Raw genomic sequence first — 24,160 nt, 5'->3', positions numbered from 1 at the left:
GCAGCCCCCTTCCCTGGCGTGTGGTCTGACGCGGCCCACCTGCAGATCATCAACGCCCTGGAGGAGGACCCTGCCGCCCAGAAGATGCAGCTGGCTTTCCGCCTCCAGCAGATCGCGGCTGCGCTGGAGAACAAAGTCACAGATCTCTGACCTCTGGCCTCTGCCACCACTGACTCTGGGCACAGGTGCGTGATGCTCCGTGTCAGGCGTCGGGCAGCCCCTGAGAAACGAGGCCGAGTGGTGAGGCCCTTACCCTTCACCAGCAGGGGAAGAGCCCCGGGCATCCGCGTGTGGGTGCAGCGGGGGAGCCCCCACCTCCGCGTCTGTAGCATCTATCTCCTGAGCAATAGTGCCGTGCGCCCTCCGGCGCCAGCTCCCGCAGAACCAGCATCAGATGTCTGTGTCACATCTCCCGCGCGATTCGCAAATGTGCCTTACGCCCCTGGCGCCGCGCCAGGTTGCTGGGGGCAGTGGGGCCTCAGCTCCCCCTGTCTGAACACCAGCAGCCACCTCAGACTCCTGGGTTTGGCCTCTTCGGGTGGGGTCTGCTTGCCTGTGGCCCGCAGGGCCTCGCGCCCAGACTGTGTCTGTCTGCCCCGACGGGACTGGAGGAGAACAACGGTACGAAGCCTTCCTGACCTCACGTGGCCTGCCCTGCGGGGCGCTGGCACTCCGGGTGGACTCCGTGCCCTGGGCCCCACCTCAAAGGTCAAGCTGGACGTCAGACGTCGAGGCCCAGGTGGCCAGAGGGGACCCAGAAGACTGGGCCGTGCTGGAGGCCCTGCCCAGGTCGGAGGGGTCTGGCAGCAGCTCTGCCGGGACCACCCTCACCCCTACCCCCTTTTGTAAATCTTGTTCATTGTAAATCAAATACACCTGTCTTTTTCACTCTGCTGCGTGGCTGGGTTCCTCCTGTGGCTGCAGCAGATTCGCAGTCCCTGCTTCTCCACTCCCATTCCTCCTGTGGACACTGGCCCGAGGGTCTCCCCTCAGGCCAGCATGTGCTTTCTGGTGGGGGGTGGGGGCAGGGGAGAGTTGAGCTGAGTCCAGGCCCTGCTCTCCCCGCTGCCCCAGGGCTGAGAGATGCGGCCCGGGGCACAGAAAGGGGCTGGGCGCCACCGCCAGTAAGTGATCCTAGAAGGATTGGTTCCAGGCCGGGGAGTGTGGATCAGGCGCCATCTGGTGGCCAGGATGCCCCTGCCTGCCTTCCTTGGGCTGAGCCTGCTTGGGCCTGGGGGGGGGGGCACTCGTGGGCCTGGCAGGGGCTACTGTCTGGGCCCCTGATAGGTCAGGGACCTATGATCCTCTTTTCTAAGGAGGGGGTCCAGCCAGCATACAGGTAGTAAGTCACTGCTGTGTGCAGACCCCACCAGACACTGGGTGACTCTGGGAGCGAGGGCCCTGTGTCCCCCAGGGTCGGCTCCTTGGCCCCGAGAACAGCCCCAGGATGACTTAGGACAAAAGTAAGGCTGAGTAGTGCCCCCTGCCAATGCCTCACGGAGGGGGTGGTCCGGGATTCTGGGGGTGGAGGAAGCATGTTGCTCCCGGCCCCCATGTTGCACGCAGGGCGGCAGCAATGAGATGCACCGCCCCGGAGCATCAGCACACAAGCGTGTGCGTAACACAGGGTCCCCTGGGCCCTGGGAACACAGCAGTAAATGGCATGGACGGGCTGCCCTGAGGGAGCCCTGGTGCTCCAGGAATACCGCGCAGCCGAAAGGGGATTCGGTGGCTCCAAAATGAGGGCATGCTGCTGGTCCCGCCTCAGATCTGGCTGGCCCCAGGTGCTCACGTGTCTCAGGGTTCCATCTCGTCTGAACTGCTTCCCGGCCTATGTGGCTGTGTCCCCAGACAGCGGGGACGTTGTTGATGGGCAGCCCCAGACTGCGTCTCCTCCACTTGGGGCATCGTGAATGAGGGTGGGTCTCTCCTACAGGGAAGCGTACTAGGCAAACGTTGACACCCCCTACCCCAGGGACCCCTAAATGACACTGTTACGACCCACACGAGGTTTCCTCTTCCCTGAGATCTAGCTGTTCACAAGCAGGTGGAACAGAGTCTGGAAGTGCTAGGCTGGGGGTGCCTGGGGCAAGGAGGCCTGGCTTCCAGACTGGCCCTCCACAAGCCACTACTGCCCCTAAGAAGCCACTACTGCCCCCTACAGACTACAGTCTGCAGTGTGAGGACCCCCTTCCCATTCTGTGAAGGTTAGAGACAGGAAGGGCTGGAGGTCCAACAGATGGGGTATGAAGAGGTCCAGGGGCTGTCCTTTCATGCGGCTGTTGAAGGCATAGATGTTGGGGTGCAAGGTGGCAGGGGGCAGGCCAGCCTTGAGTTGTCAGGATGGTGTCAAACTGAGGGATGACCCACCTTCCTGTTTCCACTTCACCATCTTCCTCCTGCTGTAGTGGCTGGGGGCGGGGGGGGGGGGGGTGCACGCACAACTTCAGTGACCTTTCCTTCCAAGTTGCAGGGAACAGCCTAAGGCCACACCCTGCTTGCTTAACGGTGGCGAGGACTCTCTCCTAAATCACCAGGCCTCCAGGATAGAGCCACATCAGCTTTTTAGGAAGTTCATTCTGACCACAGGGAGATGTGCAGCCAGGAGGCCAGCAAGTGGCCAGTGGAGGGGAGAGTGGACATGGAGAGAGTGGGATCTTTTTTTTTTTTAATTTTTTTTTTTCAACGTTTATTTATTTTTGGGACAGAGAGAGACAGAGCATGAACGGGGGAGGGGCAGAGAGAGAGGGAGACACAGAATCGGAAACAGGCTCCAGGCTCTGAGCCATCAGCCCAGAACCTGACACGGGGCTCGAACTCCCGGACCACGAGATTGTGACCTGGCTGAAGTCGGACGCTCAACCGACTGCGCCACCCAGGTGCCCCGAGAGAGTGGGATCTTGATACTGGAGTGTAGAGTGGAGGGAGACCAGGGACGGGGGTCCTGAGACTCAGGGCTTCCGTCTGGGTAGGAGGCCCTTGGGTGTAGCCTCCCCATCTGCGCCCCATCCTCAACCTGCTGCCCCTGCCGCTGCCCGCTGCTCTCCACGCCATGACCACCGACTTCTCTAGGCTCAGGCCTCTCTCACCCTCCAGACCTGGTGGCCAGGATTACGCTGTGAAAATGTCCAGCGCAGCTTCCCATCACCCTGAGAGCAAAAATGAAATCCCTGCTGTGGCCCCACCCAGCCTGCCTCAACCCTCCTCCCTGACCACCTTCCCCCTTTCTTGTCCCTCAAGCCGAGCTCAGTCCCGGGGAGGCAGGACGGTCTGAAAGCTTGGCTCAGCTCCACTGGTGTCTCTCTCCAGGGGACTTCCTGACCTGTCCGGCTTTGTGCCCTCTCCCCACCCTAACCACCACCGGAAACTCCCTGGTTTCTCTCCCGGACCCTCCCCAGGAGGCGGCTTGGCCAGGACCCGCCAGCCTGGGGCCAGGTGGGCCGACGGGGGTGAATTCTGAGGGAGGGTCTCCATTCTGCCTGACTCACTGAGCCGGCCGGGTAGTCCACTCCGCTCTGGTCAGTTCCGACCACTCAGCCCGGATTTGGGGCAGGTAGGGGGAGGCCGGGCGCAGGCTCCCCTAGGGGCGGCACGACTCCACCTTCTTCCTAGGGGCCGCGGAAGAAGGGCGGAGCCTGTCGCCCGGGGAACCTGCTTTGGTTGCGGGTCGGGGGGGCGCGCCCGCCTAGCGCGAACAAAGGCCGCCTCCTCTCCCCGCAGCCCGGGGCTCCGCGCGCCTCCGCCCCCCGGGAAGGCGGGGACTCTGGAGGAGGGGCGAAGCGGGGCGACACCGGTGTCCTCCCCCCACCACCGCCCGACCAGCACTGGTTCCCAGAGGGGAAACTGAGACCAGGGATGGCTCGGGACTGGGCCAAAGTCACGCAAGGCTGGCCGGAGCGAGACTCGGATCGCTTTCTCTGTGGTTTCTTTTTTTTTTTTTTTTTAACGTTTATTTATTTTTGAGACAGAGAGAGACAGAGCATGAACGGGGGAGGGGCAGAGAGAGAGGGAGACACAGAATCGGAAGCAGGCTCCAGGCTCTGAGCCGTCAGCCCAGAGCCTGACGCCGGGCTCGAACTCACAGACCGCGAGATCGTGACCTGAGCTGAAGTCGGACGCTTAACCGACTGAGCCACCCAGGCGTCCCTCTTTGTGGTTTCTTGGCTCCCGCCAGAGTTGTTTTGTTTTATTTGGTTTTAATGTTTATTTTTGGGGGGCGAGGGGCAGAGAGAGAGGACAGAAGATCCCAAGCGGACTCTGCGCAGGCAGCAGCAAGCCGGACTGCAGGGGCGGGGGGGGGGGGGGGGGGCTCGAACTCACAAACCCTGAGATCATGACCGGAGCCAAAGTCCCAGGCTTAACCCCCTGAGCCACCCAGCGCCCCCCACCCAGCCACCACCCCCCGCCAGGGTTTCGATTCACTGGGCAGTTATGTCCGTTTGCCTGGCACTGCCTTGAGATGTCTTATTTTAATTTGGTTGCCAATATTTAAAAATCAGGAGATTTCACGTAAAAACTCAGGTTTTAGTTTGTCTTTGAGAGGTGGGGGTTCGGGCCACGCAGAGCCTGATTTCCCACTTTTCCAGGAGGCTGCAGCCCAGACAGTACCCACTGCCCTCCCAACATAGAGGGCCAGGAGGCGTCTGTCCTGGGGACAATGCTGTCTGCGAACACGTATCACTTCAAAATGGAAAGTAACTACGCGGGTGCAGAGCAACAGACAGTCGCGGGAGGCCGTCTTGCTGGAATGAGGAACATCTCCCTCCGCCCCCCCCCCCCCCTCGTCAGTTACAGCAGCCTGCTTGAAATAATCCTTCCAGGCCAGGAGAGGAAACCAGGGAACGCGCTGAGCGCGGAGGCGTAACAGCGGTTACGCGCCAGAGGAGCTCCTCTGTACATAGGAAAATCAGGGTGGGCTTCCTGGAAGAGGTGACAGCCGAGGGTGCGTTTAGAAGGAGGCAAGGTACCAGGAACCAGAAAGGACACACTTGGGGATAGCATTTGATGGGTGCAGCGCCTCCGAGGTCCCCTGGCGCTGCCGCTGTCCCTGGTCCTGACAGGGCTGGTTCCCCAGGCCCGCCCAGCAGCCACCCTTCTCCCCAGGGGCGGCCGGACGGCGCCCAGCGGCCGGCTTCGGGCCGCGGAAGGTTCCCAGCGGAGGAACCACACGGCCAAGCCGAGAACGGCCTCCAAGGGAGAGGGAAGCCAGGCTGGCCCGGGATGCAGGGCGCCGCCATCTGCACACCCCAGAGGGGGACCCAGTCAAGTGTCCAGTTGTGATTAGGTAGCATTTTCTACATCGATGGAAAAACCGCTCCCACGGCTTGATCTCGAGGGAGCAGGCTGGGGGGTGGGGGGTGTCCTGCAGGGCCCGGAGCAGGAGCGGGGAGAGGAGGGATGAGCGAACCCGAGGTGCCGGCACCGGTGCGGGCAGGGGAGGGTGCGGGGAGCGGAGGCGGCCTGGCAGGGGCGGGGCGCGGCCGAGGGCCGCACGCGGGCGGACGCTGGGGCCAGTGCGGACCCCAGGAGGCAGAGGCGCCCCGGCCGCGACCCCGGGAGGGGAGGGCAGGGCTGGCTTCCGGCCGGCCGCCGCCCGGCAGGGGCAGGAAGCCGCGCGGCCGTCCCCGCGCACCCCCACCCCGGCCCCGCCCCGCGCCGCGCCCGCCGCCGCCTCCTCCCGCCGCCCTCCGTCCGCTCCGCTCGGGCTCGGGCTCGGGCTCCGGCGCGGGGGCGGGGGCGGGGGCGGGGGCGCGGGGCGGGGCGCGGGCCGAGCGGCGGCCGCTTCGGACATGTCGGGCCCGCGCGCAGGCTTCTACCGGCAGGAACTCAACAAGACGGTGTGGGAGGTGCCTCAGCGGCTGCAGGGGCTGCGCCCGGTGGGCTCGGGCGCCTACGGCTCGGTCTGGTAGGGGCGGCGGGGAGGGCGGGGAGGGCGGGGAGGTGCGGGCGGGACGGAGTGCGCGCCCCCTCCCCTCCCTTGGCGAGGTTCCTGGCGTGGGGAGGGGCCTCGCCCTGCCTCCGCCCCCGGGCCGTTCACCGATCGCGGGAATGAATGGGGGGTCGGGGGCAGGAAGAAGGAAACTTTCCTACCGGACGCCGCTCCGGGTGAGGGAGAGGGGTCGTTCTCCCCCCGTGCCAGCCGGAGCACCCCCACCGGGCCCAAATCCTGCGGCGTCACAGCCGGCCAAAGGGCGGGTCTCCCGGGCCCCTAAATGTGCGAACAGGCGTCCAGGGTGCCTGCCACCCCCTCCCCCGTCAAGGGTTGGGCAGCTCTGGGGTCTGCCCCGTTCCTAGGATGGGTGGTTTTGTTTGCAAAAGAGAAAACCCAACTTGAGGGAGGGCAGGACCCCTCCCCTTACATTGGCTTCAAAACTCCCCCGGGTCCTGCCCCCTCCCCTGTTTTCCAAAGGGTCTCAGACTCTGGATGGGGCTCAGGCCTGATCAGAGAAGCCTACCATTCCCCCTGCAGTGCTTGTGGGGGTCTAGCCCTGCTCCATTTTTGCCCCCACCAAGAGAGCTCAGACCACAGCCCCACAGTTGAGCCCTGGGGCCCTGACAGAGGACAGAGTCTGGAAGTGGGAGACAGGGTTGGGGGTTTGGCTGAGACCTGTGTGGGGCTGTGGAGGGACTGGGGGTGGGGCTTAAGGTGAGGTGGTTCCAGGTGGGGGGGGGGGGTGCAGTTACAATACCTTCCCGCTGAGTGTGGATGTGGATGTTGAGAGATGCTCCCCCCAAACCCAGTGGAGTCCTTACCAAGGCCTGAGCTGGTGGCTGCCGTCCACTGAGGGGGTCTTAGGTGGGGAGGCCAGAGCCCCTCGGGATGGAGCTTTACTCCTGGCTCTGACAGAAGGTTACCAGTGGCACTTCCTGAACCCCTCCAGAGTCCCAGTGCTGTAAGGGCTGGTGTAAGGGCTCGGCACCCCCCACCCCCACCTCCCATCTGCAGTCATCTGCCAGCTTGTCGGAATCCGCAGGCTGGCCATTTCAGCCGGTCCAGCCTCTGGCCTCTGACTTCATGTCTAAGACCTCAAGGGCAGGAAGAGGGTCAGGGATGATGCGTTAGTGGCCCCGCATAGAGTCTTTGCTGGATTCACCTCTCAACTGGAGCCACCTTCGGGGGTCCCTAGGGGGGGCCAGCTCCCTGAGCGAGGCCTGGGTCTCTCCCCATTGCTCTGTTGCCCCGGTGCAGGTGACGGCCCTCTCCTGGGCTCCCACGGTGAAGCTGGTGACCTAGTGCCAATTCTGTGTCACCAGATTGTGCAGACAGCACTGGGGGAAAAGGTCCGCTGCCCCACATGAGGAGCCACTCCCCTGCTTGCCTCCCCAGAAGTGACTTGGGCCTTCCCCAGCAGGCGACAGGCTGGGGGAAGGGGCCTGGGTGCCCCAGGCACCTGGCTGGCTCTCCTCCACCACCACCTGGGCCCATGAGCATCCTGTCCTGTGCACACTCATTCCTGGGGGAAGCAGGGTCCTAGAGAGTGGAGGTGAACTGGGAGAGAGGGAAGGTCTGGGCATCGGTGACCAAACAGTCTTGGTAAAGGCATGGCTGTTAGCACGGCTCCAGTGCTGGGGGCAGTGGGACTCTGAGAGGGTGGGGGTGACAGACTATTTGCATTTGGAGATGATGCCAGTGACCATTTTGTCTCTGCCGAGGAAGAGTAGGTGGGTGAGGCTGGTGAGGAGCTGGGGAGTGGAGTGGGGGTCCAGATACCACCCTCTGTTGAACATTTCGTGTTGTCCAGTTTTTCATTCTTAAAAAATAATAATCCAGTAAACACCCTTGGCCAGTTTTTTTGTCCATATTTTGAATATTCAGAGGCGTTGGGGGTCCAGGGGCTTTGGAGGTGGCTCTGGAACCACCTGGGGAGCCCCTCCCCCCCCCCCCCGCCCCCATGCATGGGCCCACAGGGGAACAGGAGAACAATTTGCAGTGGTTGTTTTCCCGGCCTGGTCATTGGAGACCCTCCCCCAGCCTCATGCTGAGTTGGGGGAGAAGATCCGGGTCCTGCTCTAGGACTCCCAGGTGGGGGCAGGCCAGGACCTTGTGGGCCTGAGTACTGGTGGGAAGGGGCGGACTGGAGGGTGTGATCCGGCCCAGAGGAGGCTCAGAGGAGAGGCTTTCCAGGCCTGTCAGGGGCTGGCTGCACCGAAGGCAGTGCATCCTAGGGGTCCTCCGAGCAAAAGTGCGCTCAGAGGGCGAGATTAGGCCCAAAAGGAGCAGGGCCTGGGGGCGCACAGCTGGGTCCCCCCTCTGCGCCCGCGCTGCCTCACTTGCCCGCCTTGCAGCTCGGCCTACGACACGCGGCTGCGCCAGAAGGTGGCCGTGAAGAAGCTGTCGCGACCCTTCCAGTCGCTGATCCACGCGCGGAGGACCTACCGCGAGCTGCGGCTGCTCAAACACCTGAAGCACGAGAACGTGAGCAGAGAGCCCTGGGGCGGGTCAGCGGGGCGGGGCGGGGCGGGGCTCCCCGGGCGGGGCAGGCCTGACTCCCGCGCCCCTCCCAGGTCATCGGGCTGCTGGACGTGTTCACGCCGGCCACCTCCATTGAGGACTTCAGCGAAGTGTGAGTAGCAGCCACCGTGGCAGCTGGGCGGGAGCTTGTACGGGGCGGGGGGGGGGGGGGGGGGGGGGGCTGTCCTGACCCCTGACCCCTCCCAGGTACCTGGTGACCACCCTGATGGGCGCCGACCTGAACAACATCGTCAAGTGCCAGGCGCTGAGCGACGAGCACGTCCAGTTCCTGGTTTACCAGCTGCTGCGCGGGCTCAAGGTGGGCGCCACGCGGGTGGGCGCAGGGTGGGATGTGGTGGCCACAACCTGACGCTCGCCCCGTCTCCCCCTTGCAGTACATCCACTCCGCGGGGATCATCCACCGGGTAGGTGTGGCCACCGGGTGAGGGTCGGGGCTGGCGCTGCCCTGCTCCTGCGCTCACGCCCTGCCTGCCCCACAGGACCTGAAGCCCAGCAACGTGGCCGTGAATGAGGACTGTGAGCTTAGGGTGAGCTGGCCGTGTGGGCGGGGGGGTCACCCTGCTGGCCGGCAGAGGGGGCCTGCCTGGAGGCACTGACAGGTCTGGTGGTCACTCTAGATCCTGGACTTTGGGCTAGCCCGCCAGGCTGATGAGGAGATGACCGGCTATGTGGCCACCCGCTGGTACCGTGCGCCTGAGATCATGCTCAACTGGATGCACTACAACCAGACAGGTGATGTCAGCCCATATGGGGGCACACGGGTTGTGTTGGACCAGGGTGGGCAGGCAGGCCAGGGCCTGGGGCGGGTGGGGGCTCATGGGGCCAAAGGCCAAGGACCTTGCGGCGGGGGGGGGGGGGGGGGGGGGTGGTGTGTGTGCTTGTGTCCAGCCTTGGGGACAGGCAAGGTTTGGGACCATCGTTCCAAAACAGACCTTAGAGGTACTGAGCACAGCAGGTCTTGGGCTAATTCCTCCCCCTCCCAGGGTTGGGTCTAGAGGAGTAAGCGGGCTGCTGTCTTTGGGCCCGGGTGTGACCTAGAGGCCACTGGGCTGGTACAGTCCGGACAGCCCCCTGATTCTCTGAGGGGGGCTTGGGGAGAGCAGACTAATGGAGACTCCTTCGCCAACAGTGGACATCTGGTCTGTGGGCTGCATCATGGCTGAGCTGCTTCAGGGAAAGGCCCTCTTCCCAGGAAACGACTGTATCCTTGCCCCAGGCTGGGTCCCTTTCTGCTGGGTGGGTCTCAGGGGATGTGGCACTGGCCCTTTCTGGCTGGTCTTGCCTCCTCTGCCCCCTGCTGTAGGAGAGCAGGTTTGAGGCAGTGTCCCAAGGTCTGGGATCTGGGGGCTGGGAAGGGTCTACTGCTGGCCAGTGGGCATTTCCTCAGCCAGGCAGACATCGACCAGCTGAAGCGAATCATGGAGGTGGTGGGCACGCCCAGCCCTGAGGTTCTAGCAAAAATATCATCGGAACATGTGAGTCACCAGCTCCCGGCTCCCTCTGCTAACCATGCCCTCAGGTACTCTGGAGGGAGGGGCTCTGTGGGAGTAGGCCAGGGAGCCTGTGGGGAGCATGGGTCACAGCGGAATGGGGCCTGAGGCAGTGCCTGACCCCTTAAGGGAGAAGCAGGTGAACAGGGAAGACGTTCGTTGGGGCACGAGGGACAACGAGGGCACAACCCCAGCACTAACACAGTGCCCTTGCCCAGAGCAGTGGGGCGACACCAGGCCCCGGGGCTCCAGGCATCGAGAGCCAAGTGGGGTGCTCGAGCCGCTAAACCCCAAGTGGGAGATGCTTCTGGTCTGTGCATGTTCTTGTCCAGGCCTGTTGGAGGGAATGAGTCTGGGGGCTTCTCTCAGCAAGCGCCTGCCTGGCTTGGGGCCAGGGGAGGGAGGGTGTGAGCAGCCCCCTCAGGCCCTTCCTCTGTGCCCCCAGGCCCGGACATACATCCAGTCCCTGCCCCCCATGCCCCAGAAGGACCTCAGGAGCATCTTCCGTGGAGCCAACCCCCTGGGTGAGGATGCGCCCTGGGTCTGGGCTGGGCTCCACGTCTGGCCCTAGATGCCTAACTGACCACCCCCCTTCCACTGGCCACTCTGTAGCTGTGGATCTCCTGGGAAGGATGCTGGTGCTGGACAGTGACCAGAGGGTCAGTGCGGCCGAGGCCCTGGCCCATGCCTACTTCAGCCAGTACCACGACCCCGACGATGAGCCCGAGGCTGAGCCCTATGATGAAAGCGTTGAGGCCAAGGAGCGGACCGTGGAGGAGTGGAAGGGTGAGCTTGAGGAGGGCTGGGTGGGAGAGGTGGAGCCCAGGGCCTGAGGGCTTCATTCCCCCGGAGGCTAGGAGTTGCCTGCTTCCTTCTGGAAGTGTTCTAGTTCCTCCCAGAGCGCTGCCCCCCCCTCCAGGGTGGGGCAGGTAGAGATGGGGTGAGGGGTGTCCAGCAGGGACCTGGGGGGCGGGCAGCACAGGGCAGACTCCAGAAGGAGGGGGGGGGCGGGCAGCTGAGGCTGCCCTCGGGGTGATGAGCTGGGGTAGCAGGGGAGACGGGCCAGCCACCAGCGACCGCAGGAGCTCGCCCTTTCCTTGGCTCCCCAGAGCTCACCTACCAGGAGGTCCTCAGCTTCAAGCCCCCGGAGCCACCGCAGTCACCTGGCAGCCTGGATATTGAGCAGTGAGGGGAATGTGCCGGCCGGCCACTTGAACTGCAGGATTCCCTCAGCCTGCCGGATTCCCACGAGGAGTGCCTCCCAGCACCTCTGTGGCCAGCAGGCCCGACCCTAGCCTGGGACCCCTCGCCTGCACACTGCTCCTTGTGGGCAGTCCTCGTATGCATGTGAACGCACAGAAGTGTGCTTGTGTGCAAGCCACTGGGGCAGGAGTCTAGGCAGAGCGTCCTTGCTCCCCCCCTGCCTCCTCCCAGCAATCTGGGTCTCCCTCAGGACCTCACCTGGATGCCATAAGGGGTCCCTCTGGGGAGTGTGTCTGTCTCCAGATCTCCTGAGTCCCAGAGGACTGTCTCTGGAGGGCCCCCTGGAGACTGAAGTGGGGGTCTTAGTTGTCAGAGCTTCTCAGCCCCCAAGTACGGCGCTACTCTGGAAAATGCGGAGCCCCGAGTCTGAAAGCTGGGCGGGGTCTTTCCTGGAGGCTGGCAGGGTAGGGACAGCCACCAGGTATCAAATCAGAAAGTCATTCTGGAGCCGTGTGTTCACCTGTGCTGTGTGTGGCACGTGTGCACTAACGTGTGCTCCTGGTACCTACGTGTCAAGGCGTGTGCAGGCACGTGTGAATCCGTGGCTGCCTGAGGGGAGGGCCAGCTTCCAAGACCAGCAAGAAGCTTGAACGGAGGGGGCCGCACTGTCGCTTCCCCTTCCCTCCGTGCCTGCTGTAGGGGTGCAGGGGTGGGGGTGCTGCTGCTGAGATCCTGTGTGTACCGTTCGAGGGGCTCAGGCGGGCGGCGGCATCCAGTGGACAAAAGCCAGCGCTTTCTCCTTGGCTGTGGGGGCTGCCGCAGGTGCTTCTAAGGTGTGAAGAGCTGGTTGGCACAGGGGGCTCCAGCCTGGAGGGGGCGGGGGGAGGGGGCACACACCAGTGCAGACTTGGACTCAGGCTCCGGACCTTGGCCCAGAGCTCTGCACGCTCTACCTCTGTCCACCTGGCCCTGCCACTGAGAGCCGGGGGTTCTGGTCTGTGGGTGACCCTCATCCTCCCTTCTTCCAGGATGGAGCTGATCTAGTAAGCTCTGGACACGAACCTGCTCAACATGTTGGGGGTGTGGGTCCTCCGTCGAGGGGCTTCTCTGTGGGGTGGTGGCACCCTATGCAGGAGGTGGTGACCTCCCACCTTCCAGAGGCCTCAACGTCAAGTGCCTGCACCAGGGTTTCACAATAAAGGGGTTCTCTCTCACTCGGCTTGTGTCCCAAGTCTCCAGGCCCCGCTGCCTGGCTGTCCGCACTGCCTGGAGTGGGTCGCTGGATCTGTGCACCACATCCCCAGCTGGCCTGGCCCCACCAGACCCCGCACTGCCTCCATCCCTTGGGTCTCCAGGCAGACAAGCAGCCATCACCGGCATAGCACCCTCCCTGCTCCCCAAGAGCTCAGGGGGACCGGGGTGGGGTGGACTGGGTTCTCCACCCAGGCTAATGGGTTCCGAGGAGGGACAAGGCAGGATGGCCACCCACAGATGGACCCCAGCTGCTTTGCTGAGGAATTCATTGGGCAGGCTCAGCTTCTGGCCCAGATACAGACCTGTGCTGACTTTCAGTGGTCAGGGAGGCTGCTGGGGGACAATCGGGGGTCTCTGGGAGCAAAGGCCTGTCCTTGCTTGGAACTGGGTGAAGCGGGTGTGTGGGGGGGGAATAGCTTCTTTAAGGGGAAAGAGACCACCTGCTCTCAGGACACACTTGCACTGCAGTTCAGCGGAGGAAAGGCACTGGCCTCAACAAGGACAGTCGTGCCCTTGCCCTGGGCCTTGGGGGTGGAGACCATGTGGGAGTGGGGCCTCCAGGGGCCTGGTCAGTATGGCTACTGGGCCTCAGGTTCTGGGGAACCCCTGGAAACCAAGCGAGGCTGGGTGGGGGGTAGGGGATGGGAGAACTGGGACACGTGCCACCTAGGGAAGCCGACCAGACGACCAGACCCCTGGACCCCACCACAGAGAGTAAGAAGGCCAGCTAGGGGCCTCCTGGAGGAGGCAGGTGGAGTGCCACAGGCAGCCCAGGGCATGAAGGGCATAGGTGGCTGTGGCTCCAGTGACCCCAGGCTGCTCCCACTGACTAGTCTCCAGTCCTGGGTGCTGCAGATCACCAGCCCGCAGCCCAGGTGCAAAGCTGCTCTGGCCGCCTCTGAGCTGCTGATTCATGGCGGCAGCGGCCGGCAGGGCACAGAGGGAGGGGCAGGGGGCCTCGGGGATCCTGTTACTCCACTGGTTCTCAGGCCTAGGTCGCTGGGTGGAGGAGGTCGTGGAGGGGGCTCTGTCCTCCAGGAGCATCTGGTCCAGGATGTGGCCAGACATGGAAGGACGCTGCCCCCATTGAGGGTTAAAGAGGGCGTAGAGAGCCCAAGTGGGGCCCTCCTTCACCTCTGGGGTCAAGCACAACTTTCTGGAGAGGGTGGAGAGGCTCAGACCAACCTTGAGACAAACCGGAGGGAGTAAGCTGGGCAGAAGGGGGGAGGGACAAAGGGACTTGCAAATGCTGGGAGCAGGCTTTCCCACGGGGGGGGGGGGGGGATGGAGAGGAGGGGGTTGGGAGGTGCACAAGGGCCCAAGGGGGGGACCCTACAGGAACAACTTCTCTGGCTCCTGGGGTCGGGAGGTCACAGGGAGGGGTGTTGGGGATGCAGCCTAAGTTTGGGAAACGGCACCAGCTCCTCCACAGGGAAGGGGATGCCGGCAATTCGAGGGTTAGGGGGGAAACCCCATACTGGGACAGGATGGTCAGCCCCAGGGGAAGGGCGTGTCCTGCAAGGTGGGCAGCAGACTTGCGGAACGCGGAGCTCAGCCCGGTGGGAGCGGAGGGGGGGCTCAGGGCTGGGGGACCGGGTCGGTGGGGTGGAGTTGGCGAGGCGGGTGGACAGTGACCTGCGGCTGGGAATAAGAGGGCCTCGGTCGGGACCCAGCTCCCCGGGGGCGTGGCTACTGGGGAGGAGCCGGGAGCCCCCAGGCGCTAAGGCTGAGACACCCCCGACCCGGGCCGGGGGAGTCCAGCTTCGGTGGGGAGGCGGCGGGGGCCTCCGGCGGAGGGCGTTCGGGCGGGCACTGCCCTGCGGGGCGGCGCTCCCCCGTCCCCGGCCGGCCCTCCCCCGCCGCGGCCGCCTCGGGTTTCCGCAGGGGCCGGAGGGCGGGCGGGGGCGTCACGTGCGCGCGGCCCGGGGGCCGGTTGGTCGGCGGGCAGGGGAGGGACCGCGCGCTACCCCGGGCCCGGGCTGGGGTCGGGCCGGGGTCGCGCGCTCCGGACAGCCGGGAGGGCGGCGGCGGGAAAAGGGGAGAGAGCCGGGAGTCGGAGGACCCGGGCGGCGCGTAGCGGGCTGTGCCCAGGCGGCGGCCCCGGGCGCGCGCCAAGGGAGTCCCGCCGATCCCGGGTGTCCCCCCCCCCCCAAAACACACACACCGGTCCTCGGGGCGCAGCGCCCACGGGGTCTGCGGCGGGGGGCGGCGCCCGGGGCTGCCATGAGCTCCCCGCCGCCCGCCCGCAAGGGCTTTTACCGCCAGGAGGTGACCAAGACGGCCTGGGAGGTGCGCGCCGTGTACCAGGACCTGCAGCCCGTGGGCTCCGGCGCGTACGGCGCCGTGTGGTGAGCGCAGGCCGGGCGGGGCGGCCGGCGGGCGGCGGGGGCGCGCGGCGGGGGCGGGCCGGCCTCCCGCTCAGCGGTGCGCCCCGCAGCTCGGCCGTGGACAGCCGCACCGGTGCCAAGGTGGCCATCAAGAAGCTGTACCGGCCCTTCCAGTCCGAGCTGTTCGCCAAGCGCGCCTACCGCGAGCTTCGCCTCCTCAAGCACATGCGTCACGAGAACGTGAGTCGCGCTGGTCCCCCGCTCAGCTGGGCTCAGGGCCTCCTCGTCCATCCGTGCAGGTCCTGCCCTGGGAGGCCGAGGCCCTGGTACCCAGCCCCTGGGCCACCCCGCCCGTGTGGCAGGGCGGACGCGCGGGATCAGGTGCGCCACGATGCTGGTGGGGCTCCACGTGCTGAGGGCAGGCCCCCCGCCCCCTTTCTGAGAGAGACTGCTTCCCCAGGCTCCAGTCCTCCCTGCTAGGCCAGGCCCTGCCAAGGGCTTAGCTCCTTGGCTCGTTCCTGGGGCCACATCTGGCTCCTCAACCCAGATCCCAGTCAGGGGACGGTGGCTTGCCCAGGCCAAGGGCATCCTCCAGGCCTCACCCCAACCCTGCCCCCAGCCGGAGCCTGGAGGTGAGGGAGGACACAGTCATCCTAGAGGCACCAGCCTCTTCCCTCTCCCCAGGCGTCCTCCACAGCTGCGCCCCAGGCCCCCTTCTGCACCCCTCGGGTCCCTGTCCTGCGCAGTCTGCTCCAGTCCACCGCCGCCCCAGCCTCGGTTCGGGGGCGCAGAGCTAGTCACCGAGCAGGAGTTGGCATGCCGGCATTGTCACCTCAGAGCCCTGGGGTGTCCGGTGGTGATGGGGTTTACAGAGCTGGCGTGTGGAGGGCACTAGGCAGTGGCCAGCGCAGAGACGCCTCCTTCTGTGCCGGGAGAGGGCAGGTCTGGGTCCCTTCTCTCTCCTAGGGGAGCCCCTGTTGCTTCTCGATGTTCTTCCTGTGGCCCTGAACTCTGTCCCTCCCACACCAGCCATTCCTGCCTCACCCCTAGTTTGGACTGCTGGTGTGAGTACTCAGACCCTGGGCTAATCATGCTCCTGATGGTCTGGCCCCTCCTGGGTCATCAGAGCCACCAGCCTCCTTCGGGGAAAACGAGTCCCACGTCCACCAGGAAACTTGTCCCCTTGACACTGGGTCCTTCATTCACTCTGACTTTCCCGGGGGGGTGGGGGGTGGGGACGGGGGCAGAATCCATTTGGGACGGACAGCAGCCCAGCGCTGCCCTCCCTACCTTCTGGTTACACCCAGTCATGCCCAGGTTGGTTCCCATGAAGGCAGACCCATCTCCTCAAGGCTGCATACTCCTCCCCAACTGCCCCCCTCTCCTGCCTGCCCTGCCCATTCCCCAAGGTCTCAGGGCTTTCCTTCAGTTGCTGGGCCCCCTGGCCCAATCCCCCCCTCTGTGCCTTCCCAGCTGAGCTCCCAACCCGCTAGCAGCCAGCTGCCACTGCCTGCATGGTGCCTGAACGCAGCCAGGAGGCTCAGCCCATCGTAAACCCATTTTCCTACAAGAACACTGAGGCTATGAGGGGCTGGGTGCCATGGCGGGTCCCACCCTTGCACCCACGCTTCGGGCCTTCTCCCTCTCCTTCCCTGCACTTTAGGCCAGAATCCACGCCGCAGAGGTACGGAAGTCTCCATCAACCTGATGGACCCTCCTTACACTTGGGGACCCTGTCCTCTGTCCTCTTCTTGCAAAGACACTGTCCTCATTCCCTAGTACTTGCCTGCCTCCAGGCCCTCACTGGACCTCCCTCTCTGTCCTCTCCTTCTCTGTCCCCATGGCTCTGGCTGGCGGCTCTGAAGGCCATCTAGCCGTCCCTCCACCTTGTGTCCACTCTTGCCTCACTCCTGTCTGTCCCCGTACAGCATACAGAGGGACTCACTCAGCATCACACCTATTTAAACCCTTTCTCGGCAGCTCTTAGGATCGAAGCCAAACCTTCACCTGGCATGCAAGGGCCTACTTGGGCTCCCTCGGGCCTCTCCTTGGCTGCTCCCTGGCCTGGGCCTCGGCCACCTGGCCTTTCTCCCCATGTTCCTCAAACGCTTGGAGTGTTCTCCCTTCTACCTCGGCCCCCATTTGCATGGCCTATACCAGGGGTCCTCCCTCCTGGCACATCCAGCTGCCCCTCTGGCCTAGGATGTACAAGCTGCCCAGGGACCTCTGGGGCTGGGTCTAGCTGTCAGCTCGATCATGGTGCTGTCAGCCTGGGCCTCTCCGACAGAAACCAGGCTCACTGGTGGACCTGCTGGGGGCTGGCACTCCCCTGGGGGGCTGTCCCACCCTGGTCTCGAGTCTTCCGTGGAGACAGGAAGAGGGGGACAAAGGGCCAAGGGGCTGGAGCTCCTTGGGTGGCTGGGAGCTGACCCAGACTTGGGGCTGCCCTTCCCCCAGAGGATTCCTGTGGTCATCACTCAAAAATAGCCTGTGTCTGTGGGCATGTGTGCCAGCGCTGGGTTGCGTGGCCAACAGACAGAGCCAGGCCCTGTGGACAGTGGGAAGGGACGGGGATATCTGTAGGGGGCTTTCCTGCTCAGAGCACAGTGCCAGCCTCGGGGGTTTGCCTGAACCCCCATGCCCTCCACTGTGCCCCCATCCCACCTGTTACTCCGGCCTCCTCCCCAGGTCATCGGGCTGCTGGACGTGTTCACTCCTGACGAAACCCTGGATGATTTCACAGACTTGTGAGTGCCGTCCTGGGAGGGCTGGGCAGGGCAGAGGGGTGTTGGGTTGCTCTTGGGTGCTGACTCGGGTTCTGTGTTGGCATGTGGGCCTGTCCCTGCGGCCCAGGGGGGTCGGGATGCACACTGCCCACCCCTTCCCCACACCACAGTCCACCCCCTGCCACGCACCCCTGGGACCCACGGCAGCTGGGTGCAGCCCGGGCCTCCTTGGACCACGCTTGGCACGGGCTGTCCAGTGCTGGAGGTGTGAGCGTTGGACCTGCGTCGGTTAGCCAGCAGGCCCCGTGCTCTGGGACCCTGGCGTCAAGTATGTGGCTTTGTAACTGGAGCTGCTGACCTTTGCTGGCAGGCAGGGGAGGGGCGGCAGGGGGCCTGCCTGTGGCTGCCATCCCTGGATTCATACTGTCGTCGGCCAAGCCTGGGGGCTGAGCCTGGGAAGGGCTGAGGACAGGCTCCTTGCCGTCTGACCTTGCGGAGGTCGAGGACACACATAGGCCTCAGTGTCCTGGCGAGGTGTTAAATGTCTCTGCTCTGTGTCTCTCTCCCTCCACCTACAGGCCCAGCCTGCTCCTCTGAGCCACGTGTCCTCCTGTCCCCACCCCTGCCCACAGGCACTTCCCTCCTTCCCCTTGCACCCTCTTCTGTCTGTGATCCCTGGTGCTCCCAAACCCTAGCCTCCATGTGGCCCTGCAGGAAACCCCAGAACACGGTCCTGACGCACCTGACGTTCTGGGGCAGGTGTGCGTTGGGAAGGTGGGTGGAGCCTGGTGCTGCACTGTGGAAGGTAGAAGGTGCTGCCAGGCGACCCCAGGGTCTCCAGGGTCTGAGCCTAGGCCCAGGGGGTGTGATGCCCACTGTCTGCACCCACCCTGGTCCCTGCAGTTACCTGGTGATGCCGTTCATGGGCACTGACCTGGGCAAACTCATGAAGCACGAGAAGCTGAGCGAGGACCGAATCCAGTTCCTTGTCTACCAGATGCTGAAGGGGCTAAAGGTGGGAGCGCACAGGGGTGCTGCAGGAGGGGCAGAGCCCCCCAGGCCAGGCCGGGGCCAGGGTGGGATTGCTCGTCCGTGGTTCTGAGGTCCCAGAGCTGACTGCCACTGACCCTCTGTCTGTCCCCATAGTACATCCATGCTGCTGGCATCATCCACAGGGTGAGTCCTGGTGCTGGGTGGGAACTTCCTGTGGCCTGTAGGTGTGGGAGGGGCCTGACTGCCAGGAGCCTCCGCTGCTGGCGTGTGAGGGGGCAAGATGGGGCCAGTGGGGAGTGTGTGCGAGGCTCACGCACAGCTGTGGGGGCCTGGGTACCTCTGTCCTTCCTGGAAGGGCATCCGGGTGGGGACGGCCGAGTCTGGCTGCCCATATTCAGGTGTCCAGGCTCTGGCCCTGGTGTGGTGGGAGGGGCTGCTCGCCCACCTTTCTTGTGTCCCCAGGACCTGAAGCCTGGCAATCTGGCAGTGAATGAGGACTGTGAGCTGAAGGTGTGTGTTGGTTGGGATGGGCCGGGGGGTGGCGGTGGGGCTGGGCATCTCTCCCCGCCTGTCCATCTGCCTGTAGCCCTGGGCCCTCAGGCCCGGGGGAATGTTGGCTCGAGCCCAGGCAGAGGGACCAGACCCCAGCCATCCAGGCCACGGCTGGCAGCTGACAGGCAGATGGGCCCTGGGGAGGCACTTGATGCACGGGGAATGGGGGACCGAAGTGGGCGCACTCTCACACCTGATTAAGGTGAAGGGCGGGAGGTGTCCCCGGTCCTCCATACCTGAGCCAGCATAGGGCCGAGGGGGCTCCTGCAAAGCGCTGGCCAGGTCCTGGGGTCAGCAGAGAGTAGAGGAGCAGGGAGAGGAGACCCATGGGAGTGCCCGCTCCTGAGGGTAGGAGAAGGCAAGGTCGGGTGGGGCTGGGGGCACTGGCCATGGGGAGGAACTCATGGAGAGGCCATGACCTCAGGCCCTGGAGGGTTGGCAGAGGCCCCGGTGTGCCCGGTGCTTCTGGGTCATAGGCTGGCCCACCTGCTCCCTGGGGGCCGTATTGCCCCACCTTCCTGATTCTGACTATAGATCCTGGACTTCGGCTTGGCCAGGCAGGCCGACAGCGAGATGACTGGGTACGTGGTGACCCGGTGGTACCGTGCACCTGAGGTCATCTTGAATTGGATGCACTACACCCAGACGGGTGAGAATGCCCAGAGACGCAGAGCCACCCTGGCCTTGCCCACCTTCTTCCCTTTCTTCATGGGAAGCCCAGCGGTGGCTGCTCCACGGGGAGGCTGCTGACCTGGGATGGGATTGGGGCGAGGGTGTGGCAGGCTAGATGGCCCCTATGTCCACGTCCCCCTCCCGTGTCTGTGTCCCCCGCCCCCCTCCCTGGCCCACAGAGCCCTGACGCAGGGGCTTCTGTCTCAGTGGACATCTGGTCAGCGGGCTGCATCATGGCAGAGATGATCACAGGGAAGACGCTGTTCAAGGGCAGTGACCGTATCCTACACTTGGGGGGGGGGTAGGCTGGGTCTGGGGGGGTGCTGGGCATGCTGCCCCAGCCAGGTGGGGGGGTGCGCCCTGCTCTCTGGCCCCGTGCTGTGCTCCTCATCTCAGCACAGACCTGGACCAGCTGAAGGAGATCATGAAGGTGACAGGGACTCCTCCCGATGAATTTGTGCAGAGGCTGCAGAGTGCCGAGGTCAGTGGGGAGCTGGGCGGGGGCTGGAGGGGCTGGGCCGGGGCCTGTGGGTTGGCCCCTTACCCTTTCTTCCTTAAAAGGCGAAGAACTACATGAAGGGCCTCCCCGAGCTGGAGAAGAAGGATTTTGCCTCCATCCTGACTAACGCAAGTCCTCTGGGTAGGGCTGGACTGGGGGGTGGGGTGGGGTCAGTGACCAGGGCGCTGGGGCCTGCGACCCTCCCTAACCAGTTCTCCCCGCAGCTGTGAACCTCCTGGAGAAAATGCTGGTACTGGATGCAGAACGGCGGGTGACTGCGGCCGAGGCGCTCACACACCCCTACTTCGAGTCACTGCAGGACACGGAGGATGAACCCAAGGCCCAGAAGTACGACGAGTCCTTTGACGATGTGGATCGCACGCTGGACGAGTGGAAGCGTGAGTGGGGGGCTCTGGGCAGGGCCTGTGCATGGGCTGTGAGTCCTGGGATGCAGGTCAGCTGAGGAACACAACAGACTCAGAGGGCAGTGGGGCTTCTAGGTCAAGGTGACCTCTGGCTGGAGCTGAGGGATGAAAGAATGTTCCTGGCAGGAGGTCCGGCACAAACAAGAGCAGGAGGGGAGTTCTGGAAGTTGCAGGAGGCAGCTCTCAGCTCAGGGCCGTTGTGAGCACTTGGCTTCTCCCAGCCCTGCCGGCCCTGCCCAATGCTGCCCACATCCTCCCCATGTCCTGGCCAGAGACCCAGGCCATTCTGGAGCCCCTCCACTCCCACTCATCCCCCAGGCCTCCACTCTTACCTCTTGAACTCGTCCTTGCCTCTCTGCCCTTTTCGGGACCCCTCCCACCTGCACAACTCACACCTCTCATGTCCTGCCAACAGCAGAAGCCCCCCACCCCCAGCCCCAGACAGCCCCCTCACCACCCCTCGCCTGTTCCTCCAGTCCCACTGAGCAGTTCAGATGTACCTGTAACTGCTCTGTACTGCCAGGCTGGCTGTTGCCTTACACTAAGGGCCCTTCCCTTCATCCCTGAGGGCCAACCAGCAAATATTAAGCCTCAGGCTGGGCTCAGGGACACCTGCCAGGTCCCCAGGCCTCCCTCTGCTGTGGTCCTGAAGCCCTGTGCTGGAACTGTCTTGGCAGAATGGCAGGCAATGAGGGCTGGGCTTGGTGTCTTTCTCTTGGTGGCTGCAGGACCAGCCTGGAGGGTGCTGGGATGTCCGAGGGCAGCGGTTAGCACTGTTGGGGCCGTGGCACATGGTGGCCACTGTGTCCTAGGCCCCATCTTGGCTCTGCCTCAGACATAGGGCCTTGGTCCTACACATGGGGGTCAGGGTGGGACTGGACTGGTGGTTCCCAAATCACGTTCCTTAAGCCACGGGGTGCTTGGTAACTCTCAACAGAGCTCCGCCCTTGGTTGCGCTGTTTTGTGCTTTTAAGTTTCGTTCAGTTTGGGGAAAGTTTTCTGCTGCTAAAAAAGATAACATGAAAACCACGGGCCACAGGCTCCTCTCTGTGGTCCCCACCCACACAGACTGTGGTAAGAGATTTTGCTTTTACTATAGACCATGGGGAACACGTGACCTGTTTGTGGCTAAGCCCCTGGTCAGGAATGCAAACTCTCATCGCCTCCTGTTTCCCTGGGAACAGCCAGCTTCACGTAGACCTTCCGTGTATGGGTTGAGCCCTGTGTTAGGATCAGATGAAGGGCCTAGGAGGCACCACAGGGGGCGGGAATACATCCATGCCACAGGCAGGGCAAACCACAGATCGCCTGCTCTAAATGCACAGTGTTTCCTGAACTGGGCTCTGGAGGAGCAGAGTCTCCCAAACAGGTGCTCCACTGGCCAGGTGAGCATGGAAACAATGAGGTAGGCTGAGCAGAACCTGTCCCGCTGCAGACTGGCCAGAGGAGAAGCAAATAGGCTTTCTCCTTCCTTTGGGATGGCTTGCTCTGGGGACAGGGGACAGGACCACTAGGCAAGGAGGGCAGATGCTGTGGGTGGTGGGAATTCCCCTCGTTTAAGTGTCTATGGATAGTCTCGATCCAGAAATCGAGGTGTGCCCTGCTGGGGCCCTGAGTGGCTCCGCTTGAGTAGACACATTGATGTACATGGCCAGGACAGCCTCTGCTCACTGCAGAAGGCTGCGGGGCCAGGGCCTGTCTGGCCACGCCAGGGGCAGTGGGTTTGGGTTACAGGAGCCCCTTCGGGGTGGATGGGCACAGGTGGGCTGAGAGTGGCCGTAGCCTCGGATGAAGTGGCACCTACACTCCAGCAATGACCTCTGGCCCTGATGTTTTTGGGGACCAGCTGGGCCCCTAGGTCAATGGCTAACAGCCTGTGCTCTAGGGCCGGGGAGCTCTTCCCACCCCTACCCTGACTCACAGGACTCAGTGCTGGTCAGGGCAGGTACCAGTGAGCTGGGCCCAGTGTTCTTCCTGGGTCACTGGCTTCTGCCTTTGGTGTGAATTGTAGGAGCTGATTCTGAAGGGTGATGGGGCCCCTTCTCCCGTGATGATCTGTCTCCCTCACCCCACCCCAGGTGTCACATATAAGGAAGTGCTCAGCTTCAAGCCTCCCCGGCAGCTGGGGACCAAGGTGTCCAAGGAGACAGCGCTGTGAAGACCCCTGGGCCCTGAGAGCAGTGGGGAGGGGGCCTTGAGGACCCTGGCTGGGGCTTCCACCTGGAAGGGGATCCTGATTATCACTGTGACTCTGGCTGGGGTTTGCATCCCAGGAGACCTATGGTTCCATGGACCCCCTCCCCCAGCCGTTACCCTGCTCTCAAGGCTACCACCTCAGTCTAACCTTGGGGGGGGGGGGCATCTGGACCTTCTGAACAGGACGCCAAACTGACCTGGGACTGGCCTCTGACTCCCTGGGCAGTGGTCCCCTTCCCCAGGTGCAACAAGAAGCCTCAGAGCCCGTGGGGGATGGGGGTGGTGAGGCTTGGGTCAAGGCTTGGCCTGACCCTGTCTGCTCCAGCCCCTGCTGGAACCCAGTTCGCACAGCTGAAAGAGACACACAGGGAGGGCACTGAGTGCCTACTCAGGGACGTCTCTCCTGGGGGGCGTTGGTGTGGACTCTCCTGAACCCCCAGCCCGGAATGTAAATTGGCCCTGTGCTATGCCCACATGACGGGAAGGAAATAAACCCTTTTGTAGAGATCCCACTCTGGCTTTCCTTCCTAATTCTCGCGCTGGATCTCCACCTTTAGGTCTCTGAGCTGCAGCCAGGCATAGAGAAAAGAAGCTGGCTCCCGAGGCTCAGTCCCTACTTAGTAGCTGTGCCGGGGCACGCCCTTCCTCCCAGGTCCACAGTGAGCCCAGAGCCTGAAGCCCCCGGGGTAGGGATTGGTCCCGCCCCTTCTGAGGACTTCCTCTAAAGGTTTAGACTCTGGAGCCAGGCCCCAGGCAGAGCCCGCTCGGGACGGGGCGTTAGGGCCCAACGTGGGGCTCAGTCCCAGCTGTCTGAGCTCCCAGCAGTCTCCAGGGTCAGGTTCCTGGAGAGGAGGGGTCACGCTAGACCCTTTGAGGCACCTGTCACACACAGTACGCCAGTGGGTTCTGTTGTCATTTGAAACCTCCCGCCCCGGCGTCCACATGCCAGCGCCATCGGCGAGCCCGCGCAGCCTTCTGCCAGCCAGTGGACGTCTCGGAGAGCCGGGCTCTCTAGGCTCTAGGGCTCCTGCGTTCGCACTGGCTCCTCCCACTTGTCCCCAGGGCAGGTACGCCCAAAGCGGGGCCAGGCCGTCCCCCTTCTGGCCTGGAGTTCGGCCGGACACGTGAACAGTTGGCCCAGCCGAGTTGCCACAGTGGACACCGGCCTTCTCTGCTCGGGGGCTCTCTGGTGCTCCCGGGGCCGACCCTTCTCTGGACCCCCGGCTCAGGGCGATCCGGGAAGGGCGGTCTGCCACAGGCCCCGCCTCCGGGACCACGTGTGCCAGGATGGCCAATCAGAGTACGCCAGCCCCATAGCCACCGTGATTGGCTGAGGGGTGGGCACCTGAC

General features: G+C 64.0%; 3 protein-coding genes across 16 annotated transcripts in view; all 3 read left to right on the top strand.

Moving 5' to 3' along the window:
• Positions 1-893, top strand: part of PLXNB2 (plexin B2) — a 28,671-nt gene extending 27,778 nt beyond the window's left edge. For 7 of the 9 annotated variants that reach the window (XM_045465739.1, XM_045465741.1, XM_045465740.1 and 4 more), the window contains one exon: positions 46-893. In XM_045465739.1, coding sequence (XP_045321695.1) covers positions 46-150 — 105 coding nt within the window. In that variant the 3' untranslated portion in view covers positions 151-893. The remainder of the gene's footprint in view (positions 1-45) is intronic. The other 2 variants (XM_045465744.1, XM_045465738.1) reach the window with 1 other exon arrangement.
• Positions 894-5,679: 4,786 nt separating this feature from the next.
• MAPK11 (mitogen-activated protein kinase 11) lies at positions 5,680-12,380 on the top strand. Of its 3 annotated transcripts, none has more exons than XM_045462961.1 (12): positions 5,682-5,905; positions 8,287-8,416; positions 8,506-8,564; positions 8,660-8,771; positions 8,848-8,877; positions 8,953-9,000; positions 9,091-9,205; positions 9,603-9,674; positions 9,869-9,948; positions 10,409-10,487; positions 10,576-10,749; positions 11,073-12,380. In XM_045462961.1, exons 1-12 carry the CDS (start codon positions 5,790-5,792, stop codon positions 11,150-11,152), a joined length of 1,095 nt encoding a protein of 364 aa, XP_045318917.1. In that variant the 5' UTR covers positions 5,682-5,789; the 3' UTR covers positions 11,153-12,380. The 3 variants fall into 3 exon arrangements, with proteins under 3 accessions (XP_045318918.1, XP_045318917.1, XP_045318919.1); XM_045462963.1 differs by lacking the exon at positions 5,682-5,905 and adding an exon at positions 6,009-6,105; XM_045462962.1 differs by lacking the exon at positions 8,848-8,877 and having other exon boundaries at positions 5,680-5,905.
• Positions 12,381-14,511: 2,131 nt separating this feature from the next.
• On the top strand, positions 14,512-23,322 carry MAPK12 (mitogen-activated protein kinase 12). 4 transcript variants are annotated; one of them, XM_045462957.1, is made up of 12 exons: positions 14,512-14,768; positions 14,858-14,987; positions 17,436-17,494; positions 18,377-18,488; positions 18,620-18,649; positions 18,929-18,976; positions 19,553-19,667; positions 19,898-19,969; positions 20,092-20,171; positions 20,252-20,330; positions 20,414-20,587; positions 22,693-23,322. In XM_045462957.1, the coding sequence occupies exons 1-12, from the start codon at positions 14,644-14,646 to the stop codon at positions 22,770-22,772; spliced, it is 1,104 nt and encodes a 367-aa protein (XP_045318913.1). In that variant the 5' UTR covers positions 14,512-14,643; the 3' UTR covers positions 22,773-23,322. The 4 variants fall into 4 exon arrangements, with proteins under 4 accessions (XP_045318913.1, XP_045318916.1, XP_045318915.1 ...); XM_045462960.1 differs by lacking the exons at positions 14,512-14,768; positions 14,858-14,987 and adding exons at positions 15,714-15,811; positions 18,106-18,247; XM_045462959.1 differs by lacking the exons at positions 14,512-14,768; positions 14,858-14,987 and adding exons at positions 15,714-15,811; positions 18,052-18,247.
• The last annotated feature ends 838 nt before the right edge of the window (positions 23,323-24,160 follow it).

This window comes from Leopardus geoffroyi, chromosome B4 (genome assembly GCF_018350155.1).
Source record: "Leopardus geoffroyi isolate Oge1 chromosome B4, O.geoffroyi_Oge1_pat1.0, whole genome shotgun sequence".
In the NCBI taxonomy this organism is placed as follows: domain Eukaryota; kingdom Metazoa; phylum Chordata; class Mammalia; order Carnivora; family Felidae; genus Leopardus; species Leopardus geoffroyi.
The sequence above is the reverse complement of the archived record's forward strand: the minus strand, read 5'-3'. Positions and strand labels throughout refer to the sequence as shown.

What these genes read in the sequence shown, in the direction of transcription:
- MAPK11 (XM_045462961.1), top strand. Translation starts at nt 5,790, where the DNA reads ATGTCGGGCCCGCGCGCAGGCTTCTACCGGCAGGAACTCAACAAGACG. An exon ending in AGCTGCTGCGCGGGCTCAAG is followed by an intron (nt 8,772 to 8,847) that starts GTGGGCGCCACG and finishes TCCCCCTTGCAG; the next exon opens with TACATCCACTCCGCGGGGAT. An exon ending in CCGCGGGGATCATCCACCGG is followed by an intron (nt 8,878 to 8,952) that starts GTAGGTGTGGCC and finishes CCTGCCCCACAG; the next exon opens with GACCTGAAGCCCAGCAACGT.
- MAPK12 (XM_045462957.1), top strand. Translation starts at nt 14,644, where the DNA reads ATGAGCTCCCCGCCGCCCGCCCGCAAGGGCTTTTACCGCCAGGAGGTG. An exon ending in AGAGGCTGCAGAGTGCCGAG is followed by an intron (nt 20,172 to 20,251) that starts GTCAGTGGGGAG and finishes CTTCCTTAAAAG; the next exon opens with GCGAAGAACTACATGAAGGG. An exon ending in CACGCTGGACGAGTGGAAGC is followed by an intron (nt 20,588 to 22,692) that starts GTGAGTGGGGGG and finishes ACCCCACCCCAG; the next exon opens with GTGTCACATATAAGGAAGTG.